The sequence below is a fragment of the Petromyzon marinus genome, chromosome 35, assembly GCF_048934315.1.
Source record: "Petromyzon marinus isolate PM22_M1 ecotype Great Lakes invasive population chromosome 35, UKy_Petmar_22M1.pri1.0, whole genome shotgun sequence".
Lineage (NCBI taxonomy): Eukaryota > Metazoa > Chordata > Hyperoartia > Petromyzontiformes > Petromyzontidae > Petromyzon > Petromyzon marinus.
In genome coordinates, this window is record NC_133701.1 from 31,706 (window position 1) to 53,516 (window position 21,811).

Consider the following 21,811-nt stretch of genomic DNA (forward strand, 5'->3'; position numbering starts at 1 on the left):
CATCAGCAGATGATGAATCATCAGCATATGCAGATGATTCTGTAATATCAGCACATGATCATGTATCATGAGCATCATGTTCTGATGATGCATCATCACCATTACAATTGTAATACAAATCATCTGATGGAACAGAAGCATAATAATCATCAGCCTCGCTCACTATTGCTGCTGCTGAAGATGGTACTACTGATGGAACAGCAGAAGAATCAGCAGCATCATTTTCTGTTGCTGCTGAACGAAAAACAGATTTAAATTAATAATGTAACGCCAATATAGCCACAAAGAAGTCAAAAACATTTTATTGATGCTAAAGAAATAGTGTATCATTGCTGTTCCAGACATAACGTATACACTGAACAAATTGTGATATAACAATCCAATTTCCCTTGTATAAAGTCAAGAGGAATACAGTACTCTGCAAATTCCATTACAAAAATCATAAATTGCCATGCCCGATATGTTCCTAACCTACAGCCGTGGTCATTAAATTTGAAATACAAAATCAATTATTAGAGCTGTAGATACGAGTTATCTGAGTGGTATTTAGATTCGTTATCTTTACATTTTAAAAGTCATATAAATGTCAATATACCACAACATTTAGATAAACAAGTTCCTGTATATATATAATAAGATGTTACAATGACATTGAATACCTGCTGTAATATGTTCAATAAATGGAGACACCTGAATGACTGTAGGCTCTTGTGTGACCACACACACTGTTTAAGTACGACTTGTAGCTCCCACATTTATCAGCAAAAGGTAAAAACAAATCATATTGAATGAACACGACTGGACAAGGTCCCCTCTCCGGTCTGCTTGCAGCACAGCTCAATGGCACAAATCAACCGATTCAGAATTATGCTGCGTACAAGTCAAAGGTTATATAAAATATAACGGTACAGTCCTGGAATCGTCCACTCCCGCCAGTTGGCCATAGGGCCTCTACTCGAGGGAGCTCTAGAGGGTACCTGGTCTACTCTTCCATGCTCACCAGATGTGGTGGAAGAGGTGGGCAAACCCACAGTTAACTCCAGCACACCTGCCGATCGCCTTAACGGTGGTGAACCCATCCACTGCTGAGTGGGCAAAGGAAGTGGGGGGTGGTTTAAGAGACTACCCATTGTTTCAACTGCCGTGCTGGGAGATAGAATACAACTGGCGACCTGCAGATTGCAAGTCCAGTGTGCCGACCATTACACTCCGAGAGCTCTATAAAACATACGCTTGTAAACATATAAATACAAACAGGATCATGGTAATTGGCACCAAAGGTGTGGCATTAATCATTACAACCAAGGCGTTTTGACAGTACCGAAGTACCATGTTGATCATTAGCACTTGGAATTATATTTATTCAAATAAATAGCCTGCATCCTCTTTGCAGTGCATAAACACTTTAATAAAGAATAAACAGAATCTTCCGCATACTTCGCTTCTCGTTTCTGCAATTCAAAAACCCAAAACAGACAATGTCCTAACCTGCAAAAGGCAAGGTCACCTTGTTAAAACCAAACATCTTGCGATTATGGTATGCTGAAGCAGCACATACTTTTCAGCGCATGTTATTGTTGTAACAGGAACATTTGTCAAACATTTCTCGCAGGCAGTGGTTTCAGGAAGGCAAAACGATGGCCTCGAGTGAAAGACGTCGTGTGATACATCACACGCAGCCCAAACAGATCGGTACCACTACCAATGCAGTGGCACGACATGGCGCTAGTATACAGCTTCATGTGAAGGCATTCATTTTGAAAGACAAGGTGAGATTGAATGCACTCCAAAGAATTTTGAATGTATAATACGAACTTATTTTAAAGCACATTTGTAAAGATTATTAACACTCAAGTTTTACATACATGCTGCATGCAATGGCTTGAGTAACATGCGGTAATTTAACAGCTTGTATATATGCATTTCAACTTTCCATTGCTGATTTTAATATTTACACAGCATGCATGCAATCCCTGAAGCAGGCACAGCTGAGTATACGCAATGTATGTATGTTGAACTTCTTTCGCACGCTACGTAGCCAACCGCACTAATCGAAGGTGCAAACATGTGTTGGGGATCTTAGTAACATGCTTGAGTTGCCTCGCCTGGGTCGCTAAAGATTAACATCAGAATGCAATTGGTGCTAGGCTTACCACCTTTTCCACTGCTGACAAAACTCGGACATTGTTCTATCAGTCTAGGTCTATAAAAATGTTCAGCCTCCTGTAATAAAGTCTAATACAAGACCGTACCACCAACATATCTTGGTATAAATACATTTCTGGCACCAGAACAAAAACATTTTGAAATTGTAATGTGGAGCAACAGACGTGTGGTCGAGTGGGTACAAGGCAATTAACTCTGCAAATTTGAAACCACATCACCCTCATACAAATTCCGGTTGCCGATCCTCATCAGCCTGCAGCTCAGGTTTTCCCAGTGGCAGAGACAGCAACACGCTGGTGTCAGATTTCTTGAGCTGACTCGCGTTACTATTATTCAAGTTGTCATTTAGGCATGGGGAAATAGCAGTGGGCGGTGGATGATATTTGGAAGAAATACTTAACTGAGAAGCATTGGTTGAAAACACGGTACTGTTGGTCAGGCTAGATGGCTGGTAAAACATTTCCTGTGTGCATAGTGAACGGGTCAGCTGCGTCTCTTCGTGCGGTCGCCCGTGATTATTTTCGTGAACGATTACGTAATTCTTTCCCACACAGCATTTTTGTTCATCAGACACAGACGCCATCACAGGTTGATTCTTGCTGCTTCTGCAAATGGTTTCACTGTCTGGACCGCGAGAGTCCGGAAGCCATGTATGAGAGTGTTCCATTTGCGGTGCGTAATCTGCGCTGGTCACTCCTGCTGCTGCGTGGATGACATCGCGCAGTTTTGTGGGCCTACTGTGAGGCCTCACTGGAGGTCTCCTGCGTGGGACAGCACTGCCTGTACCCCTGATGAGCCTTGGAAATTCCTTAAAATCCACTGCAACTGTGTTCCCTGTAAAAAAAATATACAATGTGCTATGTCAAATATCTATATGAGGGTCAGTGGATAACACATTCATTAAACTCCCTCTGCATGGGTTTTCATCACCTGGCTATATGGAATGGCAGTCCAAAAAGTGGTTTAATTTCCATCTGTATGCCATCTTTACAGGGATTCAGTGCTATTCCCCTTGCACGCATGGATTTTTCTCCGGGTCTCCGATTTCCTCTCAAATATATAAACATTTGTGAATGGAGTTGGCCAAACAACCTAATATAAGAGCGCATAACTTGAGCAATAGTTGCCCCCGGTTCTGGATGTTTTCCCCACTTGTCTATGGATTACCGCACCTCCGCACATTTTTATCTGCAAATTGCATGAATGCCACTATATCCAAATAAAACATTATTAACACTCTATGATGTGTGTGCTGATTATATTAAACAATTATACATGACTTTAAAAACAAAGACTTTCAACTAAATTGCTACTTTTATTCTTCAGAATCTTTATTTATATTGGAGGAATCCGTTGAGGTATGAGCCTCTTTTTCAGATGCCCAGTATTTTCACAGATGCCAAGTATTTTTGGTTGATTTGACCATTATAAACTCTGAAACTCCTCCCTCACAATGTTTCCAATGATTGAAAACTTAAGTTTTGAAGTATGTTCACTGCTTACCACTCGTGGATCCATGCTGCTGATAGCCTATGGCTTCACGCGAAGACCAGACCTCATCTAAGTTACTCTCAATGGTAGAAAATTCTCACCAGTATTTTTGACGTCCACACTTGCAGCCACAGCCCCTGGCACCGTGGTACTGTTAGATGTCAGCTGATCTGATCCTGCCATCACAAAGCAGAATGGGTCATGACCCTCCTCTTGAGAAGAGCTTCGTGAGGAGCAGTATTGAGAATGCCCAATATTCTCTGCACAAGGGCGCTCATGCAGGTCCCATTCCAGACCCGCTGCTGCACACAGCCTTGGCAGGCAGCCGCACTCGGCAACACATTCAGCTCTACACCCCAACACTTCGGAGCACTTGGCATGCTCCACGTTCACACAAGGTGGCATGTCATTATTCCCAGCAGCACTCTTCAAAGTTTTGTCAAATTTCACAGGATTGGCAGCACTAGGTTCCTCTCTGACAGACGGGCCACAGTCATCGGTGGAAACAACATAACTAATTTCACTGAAGAGCTTCTTGTGCCAAAATATTAACATTTCCACCACATGTGACTGGATGGGATAATCTACAAGCGAGCACAGATCAGAGGAGCCCTTCATTGAGCATGGGCGCAGTAACGTTGGTCCAAACACGATTCCAAGATTGCGGAAAGACATCTTGTTCTCTTCTTCTCTGTCTGTCACCCTGTAGAATAAAAAAAACGTTAGAAATTACCTGCATTACCGTATTTTCCCGCATATAACCCGCGGGGTATACCACTTTTTACAAACAAAACAAGACCCTGTGGGGTATATGGAGGTACGGGCTATCCCAAAAATATTTTACATGTGAGACATGTCATAACTCGTTACATTTTTTCATGGTAGAACTATCCACTATGCAACACTTACCTTTGACTAAAGCACTGCTGAATAAACCACGCGCACTAAAATTGCACGTTATCACGTTTTAAATGAATTGTTTGTACAATTAAACGACAATGTTTGAAGTGCGCGCACTGTTTACCGGCGACGGGAGAGCTGGGGGGAGAGAGAGGTGGGGGTTGGGGGGTGGGGCAGCTGGGGGGAGAGAGAGGTGGGGGTTGGGGGGTGGGGCAGCTGGGGAAGAGAGAGGTGGGGGGTTGGGGGGTGGGGCAACTGGGGGAGAGGTGGGGGTTGGGGGGTGGGGCAGCTGGGGGGAGAGAGAGGTGGGGGTTGGGGGGTGGGGCAGCTAGGGGAGAGAGAGGTGGGGGGTTGGGGGGTGGGGCAGCTGGGGGGAGAGAAAGGTGGGGGGTTGGGGGGTGGGGCAGCTGGGGGGAGAGAGAGGTGGGGGGTTGGGGGGTGGGGCAGCTGGGGGGAGAGAGAGGTGGGGGGTTGGGGGGTGGGGCAGCTGGGGGGAGAGAGAGGTGGGGGTTGGGGGGTGGGGCAGCTAGGGGAGAGAGATGTGGGAGTTGGGGGGTGGGGCAGCTGGGGGGAGAGAGGTGGGGGGTTGGGGCAGCTGGGGGGAGAGAGGTGGGGGGTTGGGGGGTGGGGCAGCTAGGGGAGAGAGAAGTGAGGGGTTGGGGGGTGGGGCAGCTGGGGGGAGAGAGAGGTGGGGGTTGGGGGGTGGGGCAGCTAGGGGAGAGAGAGGTGGGGGGTTGGGGGGTGGGGCAGCTAGGGGAGAGAGAAGTGAGGGGTTGGGGGGGTGGGGCAGCTGGGGGGAGAGAGAAGTGAGGGGTTGGGGGGGTGGGGCAGCTGGGGGGAGAGAGAAGTGAGGGGTTGGGGGGGTGGGGCAGCTGGGGGGAGAGAGAGGTGGGGGTTGGGGGGTGGGGCAGCTGGGGGAGAGAGATGTGGGAGTTGGGGGGTGGGGCAGCTGGGGGGAGAAAGAGGTGGGGGTTGTGGGGTGGGGCAGCTGGGGGGAGAGATAGGTGGGGGTTGGGGCAGCTAGGGGAAAGACAGGTGGGGGATTGGGGGGTGGGGCAGCTGGGGGGAGAGAGAGGTGGGGGGGCGAGGCAACGGAGCTACCATACTTCCGCTATTATCTGCGCAGTGCGCAAACTACCAGTTATGTGTTACTTATTTATTGGATATTTACTTTTGTTACTTATTTACTGTTTTAAGTTCACTTGTTTCCGGTTAGTTTGTTTTCTTTGTGCACGTTATGATTTTAATGTTAACAATTGATAGTGGAATGTATTACAAATGTAAACTTCGTATTAATATAATGGAATTAAGCTGCAGTAACAGCGTTAAATATATGAATGCGTGCGGGGTATATGGAGGTGCGGGGTATAAGGAGGTGCGGGCTATCTAAAATTTGTTTTACACAAAACGCTATTTTTGCGGGGTATATGCGTCTGCGGGTTATATGCGTCTGCGGGCTATATGCGGGAAAATACGGTAATTCAGCACGACAAATGTTTGGCACTCCAAATATCTGAAAATGTTCTATCATTGGAGGACAAGCTCCGAGTGTGGCATGAAACACAGTGGCTCTGCAGTAGGGCGAGTGGCTGACAATCGGAATATTGCGAGTTCAAATCCTGGTTGAGGGTTTACTCAGCCCATCCCTCCCCCTCCAGGGTTAATAACAATGAGCACCACCTTAACTTAAACGCATAGCTGTAATTTTAGGAAAGTATCCAACATTATTTCCATGCAAACTATATCATCTGCAAAGGCCTGGGGATGTTAATCTTCTGGACCGCACAGAGGTCTCAATATCGGTTTAAAAATGAACGACAGGGTACATCATTAACAAAAATCTCAATTGACACAGCCTGTACATGGGACCGCACCTCCAGATGTTTTACACGAGAGGTGACCGGGACACGAGGGTTACATTTGCAGGTTGAGGGCAGAGGAAGCATCAATGCCATTGTGGCTGAAGCAATGTCCCCTATGTATTATTATAAGACTGAAATATAGTACATATTCAACGTGTGGTCTAAAGCAGCGGAACCTGTGCAGGTGTTGAATGATGTAGGACAGGGTGTTGTAGTGAGGCGAGGGAAGTTGCTTCAGCAGATCCTGAAGTTTAGAGAGAATCCGGCCCAGCTCCGTGTGCTGGAATGCAGGGGCCGTGTGGCAGATTTCCAGAGTCTCAAGACCACTCTGGGGGAAGGCCTCATCGCCCAGTAGCAAACTCTCCCTGGCCAAATCCAGAAACGCTCCGTACAATTGAAACGGCACAATAGGCTCCGGCATCTGTCACAACATATTTGCACAGACACACATGTACAAAGCCATGACATACATACATACATGACATGGCATAGATCACTATATTAAACCATTACTCCCCTCCTAATGGTCACCGGCACAACAATCTCATCTCAGATGTCAGAGGACTTCATCGCCCACTGTGAGTGAGACAAAATACACAAAGTATTTTTATGGTTTATACACCCCACAATCTGATGTATTATTAACCAGGGTGGCCTGCCGGTATCAAACTGTGAACCCCTGCACTGTCCCAGACCGAAGTGGAACACTCACCCGACGCAGGAAGTGCTTCAGGACGTTACTGATTACGTGCACCGGCTGCTCAGAGAGCTCCACAAGCTCGCGGCCATTCTCAAACGCAGCGCAAAGCCGGTCTACCTGGGTCTTGAGCCCATTTACGCGGTACAGGCCCTGCGGAAGATCACAAACATGAAGAACTAAATTGGTATTACACACAGCAATCATGTCGCCCTACTAGGAGACGCATGTCTACTTGCAGGCCAGCACCAAGTCACCTGCGCCACACAGCGACAACAGCTGCCACTGGGGGTGTTCCTTTGAATAGGTTGAGATGAGATGCAATGCCTAATGTGTGTAAAGCGTTGAGATGCCTCTGTGTGAAGGGTATTCTATAAAACAATATATTAATTTATATGAAGGCTCCAACCAATGTGAGAGCTCTCCAACAACATTAAATTGGCAGGAAACTCTGGGTTAAATACAATATAATAACTAGGTTGTTAAAATGTGTTTCTTTAAATTACTGGTAACCACAAAGAAAACCAGTAAATAGCAGTTACTGTTATTTAATGTTACTGTTTTTATGCACATACAGATATGTCTCCAGCAACAAGCATAACATGTGTTATCGCTGAGAAATGAAATCACTTTGACCTTTGAGTGTGACTGAAGATGAGCAGTGATTTAGAGCTGGCAAAAATCAGAAAATCTACTCAAAGCCAAGCCTTCTCTGCAGAAGCTTGACATAATCTTGATTTGAATTTGAAGCTTTCGTGACTGCAGGAATTGCTTTTCCACCTGATGACGGACGCTTGTGTTGCGCCCGAAACGTTGTGATTTATTTTTATTTTATACTTACGTGACTTTACCAAAAGAATAAAAAAGTATAAAGCTTGACATAATTTCATAAGCATGGTATTTTTATCTATCCGTTGAGGAAGTGCTGTACAGCTAAACCCTGGCTATCAAAACTAATAGGAGGAGCCCTGTTCCGGTGAGCTTAAGTTCAGCTTGCCACAACACCAATCAAAATTAATAGAATAAATCACTAATAACCTTGTGTACCATAGCTAGCATTACAAACACATAAAACATGAATTACTCTATCCTAACGACCAGATAAGCGACACATGAAAGACAAAAAAACTACCGTGCTGCACTCAGTGTGTTGTGTATTGTACTGCAATCAGTGGATATGTACAGAATCAGAATCCTTTATCAGATTGTTTATTTAGACTAGAGGGATCTGATGAGCGATCAAAGCTATTTTTTCACAGATGTCCAGTAGGGGAAAGTCAGTACTCATGGTGGAGGTGCATCGATGTCCTTGGAAAAATAAAAGCAAAGCAGTAAATGCACAGCAGAGGAGAAAAAATCTAGAGATGAGATTATAGAACAGGAATTTACAGGGTATGCAGCTACAAAGCATGCTGCCACCTGCCATGCCCTGTGAACACTGCAGCAATGTGCTCGGAATGCTGTCATGAACCATTCATTGTTTCGCTGGTAACTGGTCCGGCAAAAACTTAAACCTGGCTCGTCAGGGGTGCTTGCCAGGGGTGCTTGCCGTACCTTAACACAAAGGGCTCTCCTCTCCATTTCGGCGATGCACGTGCGCACGACAATAGGTATTCCATGGGGCTCAGAGCGCGTCACAGCCAGCAGCTCCTCCCCAAACATGGCGGCTCGCACGCCGAGTCTTTGCCGCCCACACCGGATCAACAGCGTCTGCAGACACTTCCGGTGGCACACGAGGAAGCACTGCGACAACAACCAGGGCACAGGAGACACGGGTGTGTTAATTCTTCGTGCGTTGTTAAAAAAACACATGAATCAATCAAAGTCCAAGTTCATCTGCACTATCCACACTTTTCCAATTATTAAGATCTAAAGCCGTTGATGCCACCACACCCCATTGCCAACACATAATTTTCACTATCGTTTTTTGTATTGTTTGTGGTTGTAACTTGCTGACCCGCCCCTTCTGGATATCTGTAATAAATTGCTTCATAGCTCATTGGATACCTCCAGGATAAATAAAAGATTCTGACATTCTACCCTCTGCCAGATCCCACAGCTTCTGCACAGTCGGGACACATGCCCTCCAATGTCCGCACTCAGTCTCCACCAACATTTGCTCTTAGTTCTTCTCTTTGACCCTTGATCATTGAACTTGTGAAGCACACTCCAGTGGAACTCTAAAAAGTAATTGGCCTATTTTTCCCACCTGTGAGTGTGTGTATATATGTATGTGTGGTCACGCAGTGGTTAGTGATTTCGATTGCCCCTCATGGCCAACACCAGTAATAATTATCTGAACCGGTCCTGGGCCTCCCCTAGGTCGAAACAGCTTCAATCGAGCACCTGGCGCGGTGTGTCAAATTTCCGCTACGGAGACGAAGGCACCCACCCCCCTCGTGTACTGTACCGGCCTTCATAGGTGCTCGCTAACAGTACTTGCCTCAACAGTCTGTGAAGGCTATACGGAGATCTTTATATACGTGTCATTACGTATGTAGCAAGTGACACCCTGCAAACCTTGCGAATAATGAGTTGTTCCATCAAGGGATTTTCCATGTAAAAAAAAATTGTCGAGGTCTCACCTCCTCACACTCTGCCCCCTGAAAGTAGATATAGGCATCACACTCGCGGCAACGTGAGAGGGCACGCAGCCGGCGTAGACGATGTGTCCGGGCAGCTACTGATAGGTCGGTCTTCTTGAAAGGTCCGGAAACAACTACAGGCATGCTGGTTGAAAGGGGATTCAAATCTGTATGAGAAAGAACAAACCATATAACATTTTTGCGTTGTTAAAATAGTTTCCTTTGCATTACCGGTTGCTGCTTGAACAAACCGGTCAAAGCAGTCACTGCTTTACCGCACATACAGAAAGCTCAAGCAACAAAATAATTTGTTTACCTTTTTAACTGAGAAACGAAGGCAGCTGCCACAGTGCTGTAATGGTTATCACACTGGACTTGCAATTCAGAAGTCTTGTACATTTATTCGAATCCACCCCCCCCCCCAACACCTCTGTCCACCCAGCCATGTAGATGAGTTCACTACAGTTCGTTGATCGGCAGGTCGTGTGCGGTGGGATAAAGTGTGGATTATATCCACCAATTCCAAATACATCTGGTGAGTGTGGAAAAGTAGACCAAGTACCATCTAGAGCTCCCACTAGTGGAGGCCTTTTCGCCAGCACGGGCATGAGCAAACAATTGCAGGGCTACACATTCACATTTGAACTGAGAAACGAGGGAAAATTACCAAGCGATGACTTAGGCCTCTGTGCCGTTTGTATGTTGGCGTGGGCCAATCGGCGCATTCATAACTAAAATTTCACTGGAAACGATTACTGGTTCCTAAACTTCTACTTCATACATCATGAAAGTTACAGCAATTCAGGCACTGAAATTCCAGTTCTCAGCTGGGGCAAAAGCCTTATCTTTATTCCATAAGTGACATTAAAATCCTCACTCCACATTGTGCTATCACACTTTGGAACATTCAGCAAAACTCATTATCGTGGCCTCACAGACATTTTGTGGTGTGGAGATGCTGGCATCAGCCACAGTTGATTTTGGTTCACATAACACATCAACAACCTGACATGGTCAAACAAATTCAATGGTCCCCGTGTACAAGCGTTCAACACGCAGATTGTTATTATTTCAGCTTGCCGGTGAGTTGATCAGACAAGAGGTTTCAATTTAAACTGCCTCAAGCATCTTTAGGACAGAATCCAGGAGGTCACAATTGAGGGTTTTATGACACAGATTTTGCCACATCATTTTGTGACATCGCCCAAAAAGTCCATTAAGAATCATTAGATTGGCTGCAAAAACTTCCGTGTCAAGTTATAACACACATCAAGTTGGTGGACAGGCTCACTAAGTGCTACGATACCATTCTAATGAGCAACTAGCAGGAAGTACCCGGCGTTGCCCGGGGGAAAATATATATTTCAAAACTTGTCTTTTCTTAAAAACATAACACATACATACACAAATGCTAAGCTATTGTGAAAGCCCGGCGTTCCGTTTGTCTGTCCATCAACAAAATTATAAGAGGCTTGTAGAAGTTCTGAATCAAAAAGTAATAGAAAGGGGGGTAAATAGTTGATCTAAAAGGTTTCTGAAAATTGGCAACCTACCCCTTAAAAAAATGTTTTTATCCCCCTCGGAGACATATATACCTTCACACCCTACATACAATAGTAGTATCTGGCTCTACAGTAGTATCTGGCCCTACAGTAGTATCTACTGACTATATTAGTGTAGTGTATGTCGACTGAGGCGCACACACACCGTTGTAGGAGGTAACGCGTTTATTAAACAATTCACTGTCCACCGGGCTTCTGTGGCCAACTTGTTCTAGGCTACTCACTGCGTGCGAGTCTGTTAACGCTCTTGATCCCCGAACGAGTCCCGAATCCCCGAACGCGCTCCCCCTTTCTCCCTTCGTCCCCGGCCCCGCCCCTTGCTGTATCAAGGAGGGCGCCCCCACTTCCGGCCACGTGTCCTGAACTCCTCCAATCGAGACACCGCTTCAGGTCACGTGCCCTTGACCCCTCCAATAGAGAACCACTTCCGGTCACGTGCCCTTAGTTCGTCCAATCGGGGCACCCGGCGCTCCTCCAGCAGTGGCTGGCGCAACCCACAGAGACATCTGTGTCTCTACACTTACAGCTTTGGCTTTATTCACGACACTCCAGTAGTATCGATTGACTCTATAGTAGTATCTACTGACTCTGTAGTTATATCTACTTACAGTACAGTAGTACCTACTGAGTATCATAGTATCTACTGACTGTATAGTAGTAGCAGTATCTACTGACCGCAGTAGTAACCACCGACCGTAATAGTATCTACCAACCGTAGCAGTATCTGCTGACTCTATAGCAGTATCTGCTGACTCTATAGCAGTATCTGCTGACTCTGCAGCAGTATATACTGACTGTAGTGGTATCTACTGACTGTAGTATAATGATCTACTGACTCTATGGTAGTATCTACCGACTCTATAGCCGTAACTACTGACTCTACAGTAGTATCTACTGACTATAGCAGTAACTACTAACTCTATAGTAGTATCTGCTGACTATAGCAGTATCTGGTTACTCTATAGCAGCATCTACTGACTCTATATATAGTCGTATTTACTGACTGCAGTGTTATCTACTGACTATATAGTAGCATCTACTGACTATAATAACTACTAACTCTATAGTACTATCTGCTGACTATAGTAGTATCTACTGACTCTATAGTCATATCTACTGACTCTGCAACAGTATATACCAACTATAGTGGTGTTTACTGACTGTAGTAGTATCCACTGACTCTATAGTAGTATCTACCGACTCTACATTAGTATCTAATGACTATAGAAGTATCTACTGAATGTATAGTAGTAGTACCCACGGACTATAGTAGTAACTACTAACACTATCGTAGTAACTACTAACTCTATCGTAGCATCTGCTGACTATAGCAGTATCTGCTGACTCTATAGTCGTATCTACTGACTCTACATTAGTATCTAATAGTATCTACTGAATGTATAGTAGTGTAGCGGAGTAGAATGGGGAAGTGGTGTCACGTGGGCTGTCCAGGGCGATGACGTGATGTCATGGGCTCGGGGCAGCAGAGTGACGTCACGGGTCCTCAAGGATAAAAGGGGGACAATGTGACGTAAGCGGGGTCGTAGCTGGAGAATAGGGTCGGAGAAGGTGGGGAACGGGGAGCCAGGGGCAAGAGGGTAGGGACAGGGGAGAGCACAGTGCCAGGCGAGACGTGGCTGTGCTCCTCGGTCGGCCGTGTTGGTTGATCCCACGGCTGGCGCAGAGGAGACAGCACAGGGCAGCCGGCTGTGTCGGGACCTAGCCCGGGACCCCTAACCCCTGAGAAGTTGTTACACCCTTGTGTTATTTGAAGATTTGTAATAAACCCTTGGCGGAAGCCCTTACCTTAGCCTCCGAGTGAGTCGTCGGGAACTCCTTAACAGTAGTATATATTCACTCTATAGTAGTACCCACGGACTATAGTAGTAACTACTAACTCTATCGTAGTATCTGCTGACTATAGCAGTATCTGCCGACTCTATAGCAGTATCTACTGACTCTGCAGTAGATACTGCTATAGTAGTGGTATCTACTGACTGTAGTAGTATCAACCGACTCTATGGTATCTACCGAGTCTCTAGTAGTATCTACCAACTCTATAGTTGTATCTACTGACTCTGCAGCAGTATATACTGACTGTAGTAGTATCTACTGACTATATAGTAGTATCTACTGACTCTATGGTAGTGTCTACTGACTCTATAGTAGTATCTACCGACTCTACAGCAGTATTTAATGACTATAGTAGTTTCTGAATCCATAGTAGTATCTATTGACTCTATAGTAGTATCGACGGACTATAGTAGTAGCTACGAACTCTATAGAAGTATCTTCTAACTCGATAGTAGTATCTGCAGATTCTATAACAGTATCTGCTGACTCTATAGCAGTATCTGCTGACTCTATAGTCGTACCTACTGACTATGCAGCAGTATATACTGACTGTAGTGGTAGCTACTGAATGTAGTACACTCCAGTAGTATCGATTGACTCTATAGTAGTATCTACCGACTTTATAGTAGTAACTACTGACTCTTCAGTAGTATCTAATGACCATAGTAGTATCCACTGAATCTATAGTAGTATCTATTTACTCTATAGTAGTAGCTACTAACGCTATAGCAATATCTGCTGACTCTATAGCAGTATCTACTGACTCTAGCATCTACCGACTCTGCAGTAGTATCTCCCAACTCTATAGTCGTATCTATTGCTCTACAATAGTATGTACAAACTCTAGTCGTAACTTAAGACTCTATAGTAGTATCCAGCGACTCTACAGTAGTTTCTACTGACTACAATAGTATCTATCGATTCTATAATAGTATATATCGACTTAATAGCAGTAGCTACTAACTCTACAGTAGTATATACTGACTATAGTAATATCTACTAACTCTATAGTAGTATCTACCGACTCGATGACAGTCTCTACTAACTCTACAGTAGTATCTACTGACTATAGCAGTAACTACTAACTCTATAGTAGTATCTGCTGACTATAGCAGTATCTGGTTACTCTATAGCAGCATCTACTGACTCTATATATAGTCGTATTTACTGACTGCAGCAGTAAAAACTGACTGTAGTGTTATCTACTGACTATATAGTAGCATCTACTGACTATAATAACTACTAACTCTATAGTACTATCTGCTGACTATAGTAGTATCTACTGACTCTATAGTCATATCTACTGACTCTGCAACAGTATATACCAACTATAGTGGTGTTTACTGACTGTAGTAGTAGTATCGACTAACGCTATAATAGTAACGTCATTAATTACTACTCTACAATAGTATCTACAGACTCTATAATAGTGTAGGGGAGTAATGGATGACGTGACGTCATGAGCGCCGTGAGGTGTAATGACGCCATGTCATGAGCACCGTAAGGAGACATCGAGAAGAACGAGGGCGGGTCCGCGAAAGGGGGAGGAGCCGCCCAAGGGGACTTAAGGGGGACCCCCGTGATGAAAGCGGGGTCGTTGTGGGAGCCGGGACTGAGAGCGGCTGAAGGAGGTCTCTCCTGCTCATGACCGGAGGGTGTTGGCTGAACCCCCGTCCGGGTTCGACGAGTGGGAGAGCCAAAGAGATAGCCGAGGGCAGGGCGAGAAGAATCTGTGAGAGCCGGCTAAGAGTTAGAGGGGTTGCTCTCCTCGATCGGGCGGTGTTGGCTGGACCCCCGTCCCAACTTGAGTGAGAAAATCCAGGGGGATAGCCGAGGCTAGAGATAAGAGTAGAGCCTGGGCTCCACACGAAGGACCCCGTGTAGCAGACACCTACCTCTGGTGTAAGTGTACTTTCCCTGTCATAATAAACTACCTTAAGCCCCTACAAGAAGTTCTGTTTTCGCGTCCATCGTCACCATGCAACTGGTGTCAGAAGTGACTCCTGCTTTCACCGCCATGTCAAAATCGGGAGGCAAAACGCAAGAACCCACCTGTGGTGAGATCCGATGAAGAGGACAGCATGGAGGAGGTCCCCGCAACATCCCTGGAGTCCGGGGCCCCGGAGATGCACCCCGTGGAGCCCGGCCGACCGGAGCAGGAGGAGATGGCAGTCGTGGGTGGCTACTCACCGCTGTCGGAGACCTGGCAAGCCCTTGCAAGCCAGCTCGGGCAGCTTCTCCAGTCGGTCGCACAGCTTGTTATCAAGATGTCGGAGGTGGGAGCCTAGCCGCGCGCATCCAGCACTTTTTTGGAGTGGGATCATTCTATTCCCGCCATTTTGCCTCCAGCAGCGGTTGAAATTTACACCGTTTTTACAACAGACGCGACTCAGCAATTGGGCGCCATTGTTTCGCGGAACGCGACGCAGCATTCAGGCGCCATTTTCTCCACGACTCCGCAACCGGGCACCATTTTCTCCACGACTCCGCAACCGGGCGATGTCACGCTGTCCGCGACGTTTCCTTCGGGTGTGGTGGTTGAAGCGACCACGCCGGTGGTCGCCTCCGGTGGTCAGAAGCTCCGTCGCCTGCCTCCCGTTCGTCCGTTCATCGCGGCGGGGGGTGACTGGACGTTGTTCCAGGACCGGTTCGACGTGGCGTACGCCTCGGTCAGGTGGCCTATGGCCGAGGCTCTCAAGGTACTCCCGACGGCTTTGGATGACAGAGCCCTGGCTGCCCTTAAGTCCATTCCGCCAGCGGATAGAGCGACGCTGCCCGTGGCCTACGCCCAGATGGCCGCAATTTTTGAGCCGCCCTCCAGTGCACGCCAGAAGTTCTCGCTGCGGAGGCGAGAAGAGACCGAGACGCCTCTCGCCTTCCGCAGCTCCTTGTTGGCTCTGGCTCGGGCGACCTACCCCAGAATGGATGATGCGGCACTGAATTCTTTGGCTCTGGAGCGGCTGCTCTCCCTTGCGCGGGAGCTCAAGGTTGCTTTGGCCATTGCCGAAGAAGCTGATATTTCTTCCCTTAGAGTAGCGCAGGGTATTCAGGCCCGCCTCGCTCTGCGCCAGTCGCCGGGTGTGGCGGCGTGCGCAGGGGTCCCGGGTCCTGCCGGTGCCGACGCGCCTCATTGCGGGCAACCGACGCGGGAGAGGCACTGGGGGCCGCCGATCGGAACAGCGGTGGCGGGCGAGGAACCCTCGCTCACAGGGGTTGGCGTCCACCTCCTGCTTCCGTTGTGGCCAGCGGGGACATATCGCCTTAGGCTGCCGCAACACGCCCGGGGCCTTCAACAAGACATCGTCTTCCTCCGCCTCCACATCGGCGTGATCATCCGAGCCCCAGTCGAGTCGCGACGTATCATTCATTCGGCCGCTCCCTTCCCCTCACACCTAGCGGGGTTAGGGTTCATAATCACACGGCCATCACTAGCAACTCCAGAACCTGCTATCACTACAGCAGTGCATACCAACTGTGGTGGTACCTGCTATCACGACAGCAGTGCATACCGACTGTGGTGGTACCTGCTATCACGACAGCAGTGCATACCAACTGTGGTGGTACCTGATATCACGACAGCAGTGCATACCGACTGTGGTGGTACCTGCTATCACGACAGCAGTGTATACTGACTGTGGTGGTACCTGCTATCACGACACCAGTGTATACCGACTGTGGTGGTACCTGCTATGATTACAGCAGTGCATACTGCTGTGGTGGTACCTGCTATGATTACAGCAGTGCATACTGACTGTGGTGGTACCTGCTATGATTACAGCAGTGCATACTGCTGTGGTGGTACCTGCTATGATTACAGCAGTGCATACTGACTGTGGTGGTACCTGCTATGATCACAGCAGTGCATACTGACTGTGGTGGTACCTGATATGATTACAGCAGTGATTATACGCTGAGTCACTCACACATCATACACTGACTCACTCATCATACGCTGACTCACTCACACATCATACACTCACTCACACAGCCACTGACCCATTCACTCATCATATACTCACTCACACTACCACTGACCCACTCACACATCATACACTCACTCACACTACCACTAACCCACTCACACATCATACACTGGGAGTGTCATGCTGCCAGCTATGGCTGCTAGTTTGGTCGTACATGTTATTTATATCGTTTATTGTTAAATGAGAATCACAGTTCCTATTATTACTGTTGTTACATTGTTTATGAAGCTTTATTTTGGTGATTTAGAAAACATATGGTTAATGAGAATCACAGTTCCTATGATTACTGTTGTTACATTGTTTATGAAGCTTTATTTTGGCGATTTAGAAAACATATGGTTAATGAGAATCACAGTTCCTATGATTACTGTTGTTACATTGTTTATTAAGCTTTATTTTGGTGATTTAGAAAACATATGGTTAATCTATATTATGGTTGGTATTGTTTGACTTGCATCACACTGGGATTTGAGCACACAGCATTGTAATAAGTTTTTTTTTTTAAGATTTGCTGGTTTATCTAGAGGATAAATTTTTATTTAAAGCTTTCGTGACTGCAGTAATTCATATTCTTAGCTCTTTCGGTAAAGTCACATTGAAGGGAAACAATAAAATAATAAAATATATATAAAACAATAAAAATTATCACGACGTTTCGACCATAACACAAACGGTCGTTATCAGGTGTGAAAAACCAACGGCAAGAAACATTTGAAAGAAGTGTCGGTTTGCATTTTTAAATTTTTAAACGGTGTCTTTATTTATTTATAAAAAATGTTAGCGCCACGCGCAGCGATTTGGCAGTTTATTTAGAAGGACGAGTCCATCTATGTTCTGAAAAGAGGAGGGGGGAGACGAAAAATGTATTGTTCACGCTTACGGTGGCTTTCAGACAGCATACATTAATTTTTCGTCTCCCCCCTCCTCTTTTCAGAACATAGATGGATTAGTCCTTCTAAATAAACTGCCAAATCGCTGCGCGTGGCGCTGACGTTTTTTTATAAATAAATACACCGTTTTAAAATAAATAAATTAATGTGAACCGCCACTTCTTTCAAATGTTTCTTGCCGTTGGTTTTTCAGACCTGATGACGACCGTTTGTGTTATGGTCGAAACGTCGTGATAATTTTTATTGTTTTATATATATATTATTATTTTATTGTTTCCCTTCAACGTGACTTTACCGAAAGAGCTAAGAATATGAATAAGATGTTTATGTTGCGCGTCGTCGCTTTAAGACAATTCTAAAGTATCTACAACCTTCGATTCCTTTGCGCGATTTAAAGAATCGATTCTTGGCGCGCTCGGGTTTTATTTTAAATTAATGAGTTATCTTTTCATTTGTAAGTTATGTTTTTAAGTTTTCAGACGTTTTTAAATATATTTCCCCGCTAGTAGCAGTATATATCAACTATAGCACAAAGTACTCACCTGACAGATTGCCGTGACAAGGTCTAGTCCCGTGCAGAGCCTCCGGCCTCGCCTAGATTGCCCGGCCGGCCGAGGCTGTGGGCTGGGCCGCTACCCCCCCCCCCCCCCGCGCTTCAATAATCCTATTTAATCGCTATCATTTTAGTATCTACCGAGCCTATAATAGTAAGTGCACACATTGGGGTGGAGGGGGAGAGAAGAGGACGTGACACTTTGATGAATTTACCTCAGCGTTGTGTGTAAATTTTTTGCATTTTGAATGAGAAATGGCGTCCCCCCTGCAGCGACGGCGTGAGTGCGTTGCCACGGGCAACTCGTGTCGGCGTTTCGCGCATGAGCAGCAGCGATCCAGTTGGCAAAAGTAAATAAAGAAAATCGCACCAAAACGCGATTTTAACCACTTTAAAGATAAGGGATGGGAAAACGAAATAGCCTATTCTCACCGTGGGGCCCGGGGCGTGTCGCCCGGCAAAAAAATTTCTACACGAACCCCACGGTCCGAGAGCCAAATCCCCCGCAAGCGAGCGTACACAGACGGACAGACAGACAAAAAATGCCTTTTATAGGTTAGATAACAATGGATTTCTAAAAATGTCAGCAATGTTAGACTTAAATCACTCTTTCAACAAATAACGCAGCACCATACAATGGCAAGGTGTATCTTATGTAACGGAGTCATTTCAAATAATTACAGTTAAAACATTTTGTAGTCATGAAAAAAATAGCACCTAGGGCTTACTCGATGCTTAGCGTATTCTGTAAGATGGATGATCCTAGAGGGAAGATGGGCAGATGCGTGCCTTATGTTCCTTCTTTTTCGTTCACTTTTTGGTTTGTTATATTTGCAATGCCCCCCACTTCCCATGCCATGCCTGGGTTAGAAAATGAAACAGGTACAACTTAACTAGCTCCTGTTCAAGTAGGAAAGCCTACCCAGACGGCACATCCCTCTGACATGCTGATGTTACCCGCGTACGCATGTGCCTTCTGATGTGATCGCCGATATTGAATTTTATATCAAATTACAATAGCAACAGACAGCACCTGCTTCAAGTCATATCGACTCAATGGGATACACGTGTGCACCACTGCTGTAGTCATTTTTGGGAGACAGTGAATGACAAATGAACACAATATCTCTCTTGACCCTGACCACATTTTAGCTTAAGTCATGGCTACATCAACCACAATCCTGAGAGTCAGTCAAGAGAGCCATGAATAACAGTGTTAAATATTTCACCTTATTGTCCTTGATAAGACTAGTAAACATTCCTCCTAGCAAACACTGCAATGTTGTCAAAGGCAAAGTGGTTTCCTACTCAAATGAGCTCATCTGTTTAAAACCTGAGCAAGTGGTGACTATTCCTCATGTGGCAGGTACGAGATCTATCCATACGACAGAGAACCGCTATTAACTTCCCTACAAAGTAGTAATAATTTTATTGACCCCAGACGGATACAGAGTCAAGTCAACCCACCCCTGCCCCCCCAACCTTTGGACTGCTAGCCCCATGCTCTACCAGTGGGCCAAGATGCCTCAGCCCACACATTGCTAATTAAGCCACATTCCTGCAGAGAAATAGTCCCACGAATATTGTCAATATGCGTGCTGGGTGAGTGAGTTGCATGGCGGAGCGTTCACCTTTGTCAAAGGAACTGAGGTCCTTATCCTCCAGGTCGTCCAGAGAGGACATGGTGCCCGTTGACGGCGTTCGTGACAACTTGCGTTTAATGTCCCCTATGCAGACAAGGCAGCACAATATGAAAATGTCAGAGCAATTATCACAGAGAATAATACATGAATAGATTCTACATGTTCATACATATATAATGATAAGAAAGGTCACTTTATTTTATTTGGACTAAAGACACAATTAACAGTCTGTTCAGATTTAACCTTTCAAAAGCATGCACCATGGTATTTTCTAATTTTACATTAAAAGGTTTCAAAAATGTTTTATCTATATCTTCAAGTTACTTCACCAATTATCACTCCAAAAGTTTTATTGAACCTAAGAGCCACCGAGTGCAGATTGCAGAATTGTCTTATTCTAAGCAGGTGCAATGTACTACATCAGTTAGAATTGTACATTAATGCACATTATTTTTAGTTTCCAGCAAAGAATGATAGATTCAATAGGAAGATCCTGCTGCCATTTGACCAATTTTTTATGGTGTACTTAACATGTGGAAGGAAACATGACTTCTTGGAGAATACACACAAGTGTTATAATGACAAGTGTTATAAATTCATTTAAAAAAATAGGGGTGAAGAACTTGACCAACATCATACACAATGCCCTTTCTCTACTGACACATTCCTGGGAGCCCACATTATTAACCATACTACAGATGACAGACCAAGCTTTACCGTATGTCCCCCTACATTGCTACTATCCTCGAGCTCACCACTATCATCATCGCCACGACCATAGTTACACATGGTTACCACCACACCTGGACTGGTGCAGGGTGAGTCGAGTGAGCTGCTCACAGCGTCGGCACTCTCCGAGTCACTGCTTGAGGAACGGATTTGACTGAGGCTCCAGCAATTCTGGGGGCCTGCAACATTCACAAAGCAGATGAATACATCCCTGAGAACTAATTACTTCACGGTCACGGCATGTATTGTCAGCTCTAATATATGGAAAAGCCATAACCATCATAAACAGTATCTATTAACAATCATATTCTACATATTACCAATGCAAAATTAGATTTACACCATATTTAAAAAAAAAATTAACGAGAAAATGTCCATAAATTTTTACCAATCAAGTCAGCGAGCCCAGTGCTGCTGCTGTCCCCGGGTGAGAGCTGAAGGCTGGGCAGCTCCTCCGTCAGAGACGGAGATTGCAGAACCCCCATTGGGACATTCCACTGGCTGCCAATCGACAACTCTTCACTCTTGCTATGGCCCAACCTAATAAGCCACACATAGCGACACCAAGACATACCGGGCATCTCAGAGCACTTCATGTGTGATAAGTGACTTACATCTCATTACAACAAATTTGAAAAGACACCCCCAGTGGCAGCAGTCGCAGTGTAGCACAAGGTGATTCGGCACCTGGCCTGCAAGTGGGCATTGGTCTGTCAGTTGGGGGTGATGATTGCTGCTGTGTGTGTAATCCAAGTTCAGTGATTTTCAGATTTTTTTAATTTGGCAACATTTCGACCATGACAACCAGTGCACAATGGCATTTTCATTTCGATTATATCAGGGGACCTTTCACGTCCACTGTGAAGTAGACTGTGACGGTGTACACAAAGGCATAA

General features: G+C 45.7%; 1 protein-coding gene across 6 annotated transcripts in view; it reads right to left on the reverse strand.

The window, feature by feature from the left end:
* Nucleotides 1-286: 286 nt before the first annotated feature.
* The window catches only part of LOC116948766 (rho GTPase-activating protein 45-like), a 41,364-nt gene continuing 19,839 nt past the window's right edge, over nt 287-21,811 (reverse strand). For all 6 annotated transcript variants that reach the window (XM_032965815.2, XM_032965811.2, XM_076071763.1 and 3 more), the window contains 9 exons: nt 21,304-21,455; nt 20,990-21,094; nt 20,175-20,270; nt 9,702-9,868; nt 8,671-8,859; nt 7,132-7,269; nt 6,596-6,840; nt 3,759-4,360; nt 287-3,000 (listed from right to left, as the gene is read on the reverse strand). In XM_032965815.2, coding sequence (XP_032821706.2) covers nt 2,387-3,000; nt 3,759-4,360; nt 6,596-6,840; nt 7,132-7,269; nt 8,671-8,859; nt 9,702-9,868; nt 20,175-20,270; nt 20,990-21,094; nt 21,304-21,455 — 2,308 coding nt within the window. In that variant the 3' untranslated portion in view covers nt 287-2,386. The remainder of the gene's footprint in view (nt 3,001-3,758; nt 4,361-6,595; nt 6,841-7,131; nt 7,270-8,670; nt 8,860-9,701; nt 9,869-20,174; nt 20,271-20,989; nt 21,095-21,303; nt 21,456-21,811) is intronic.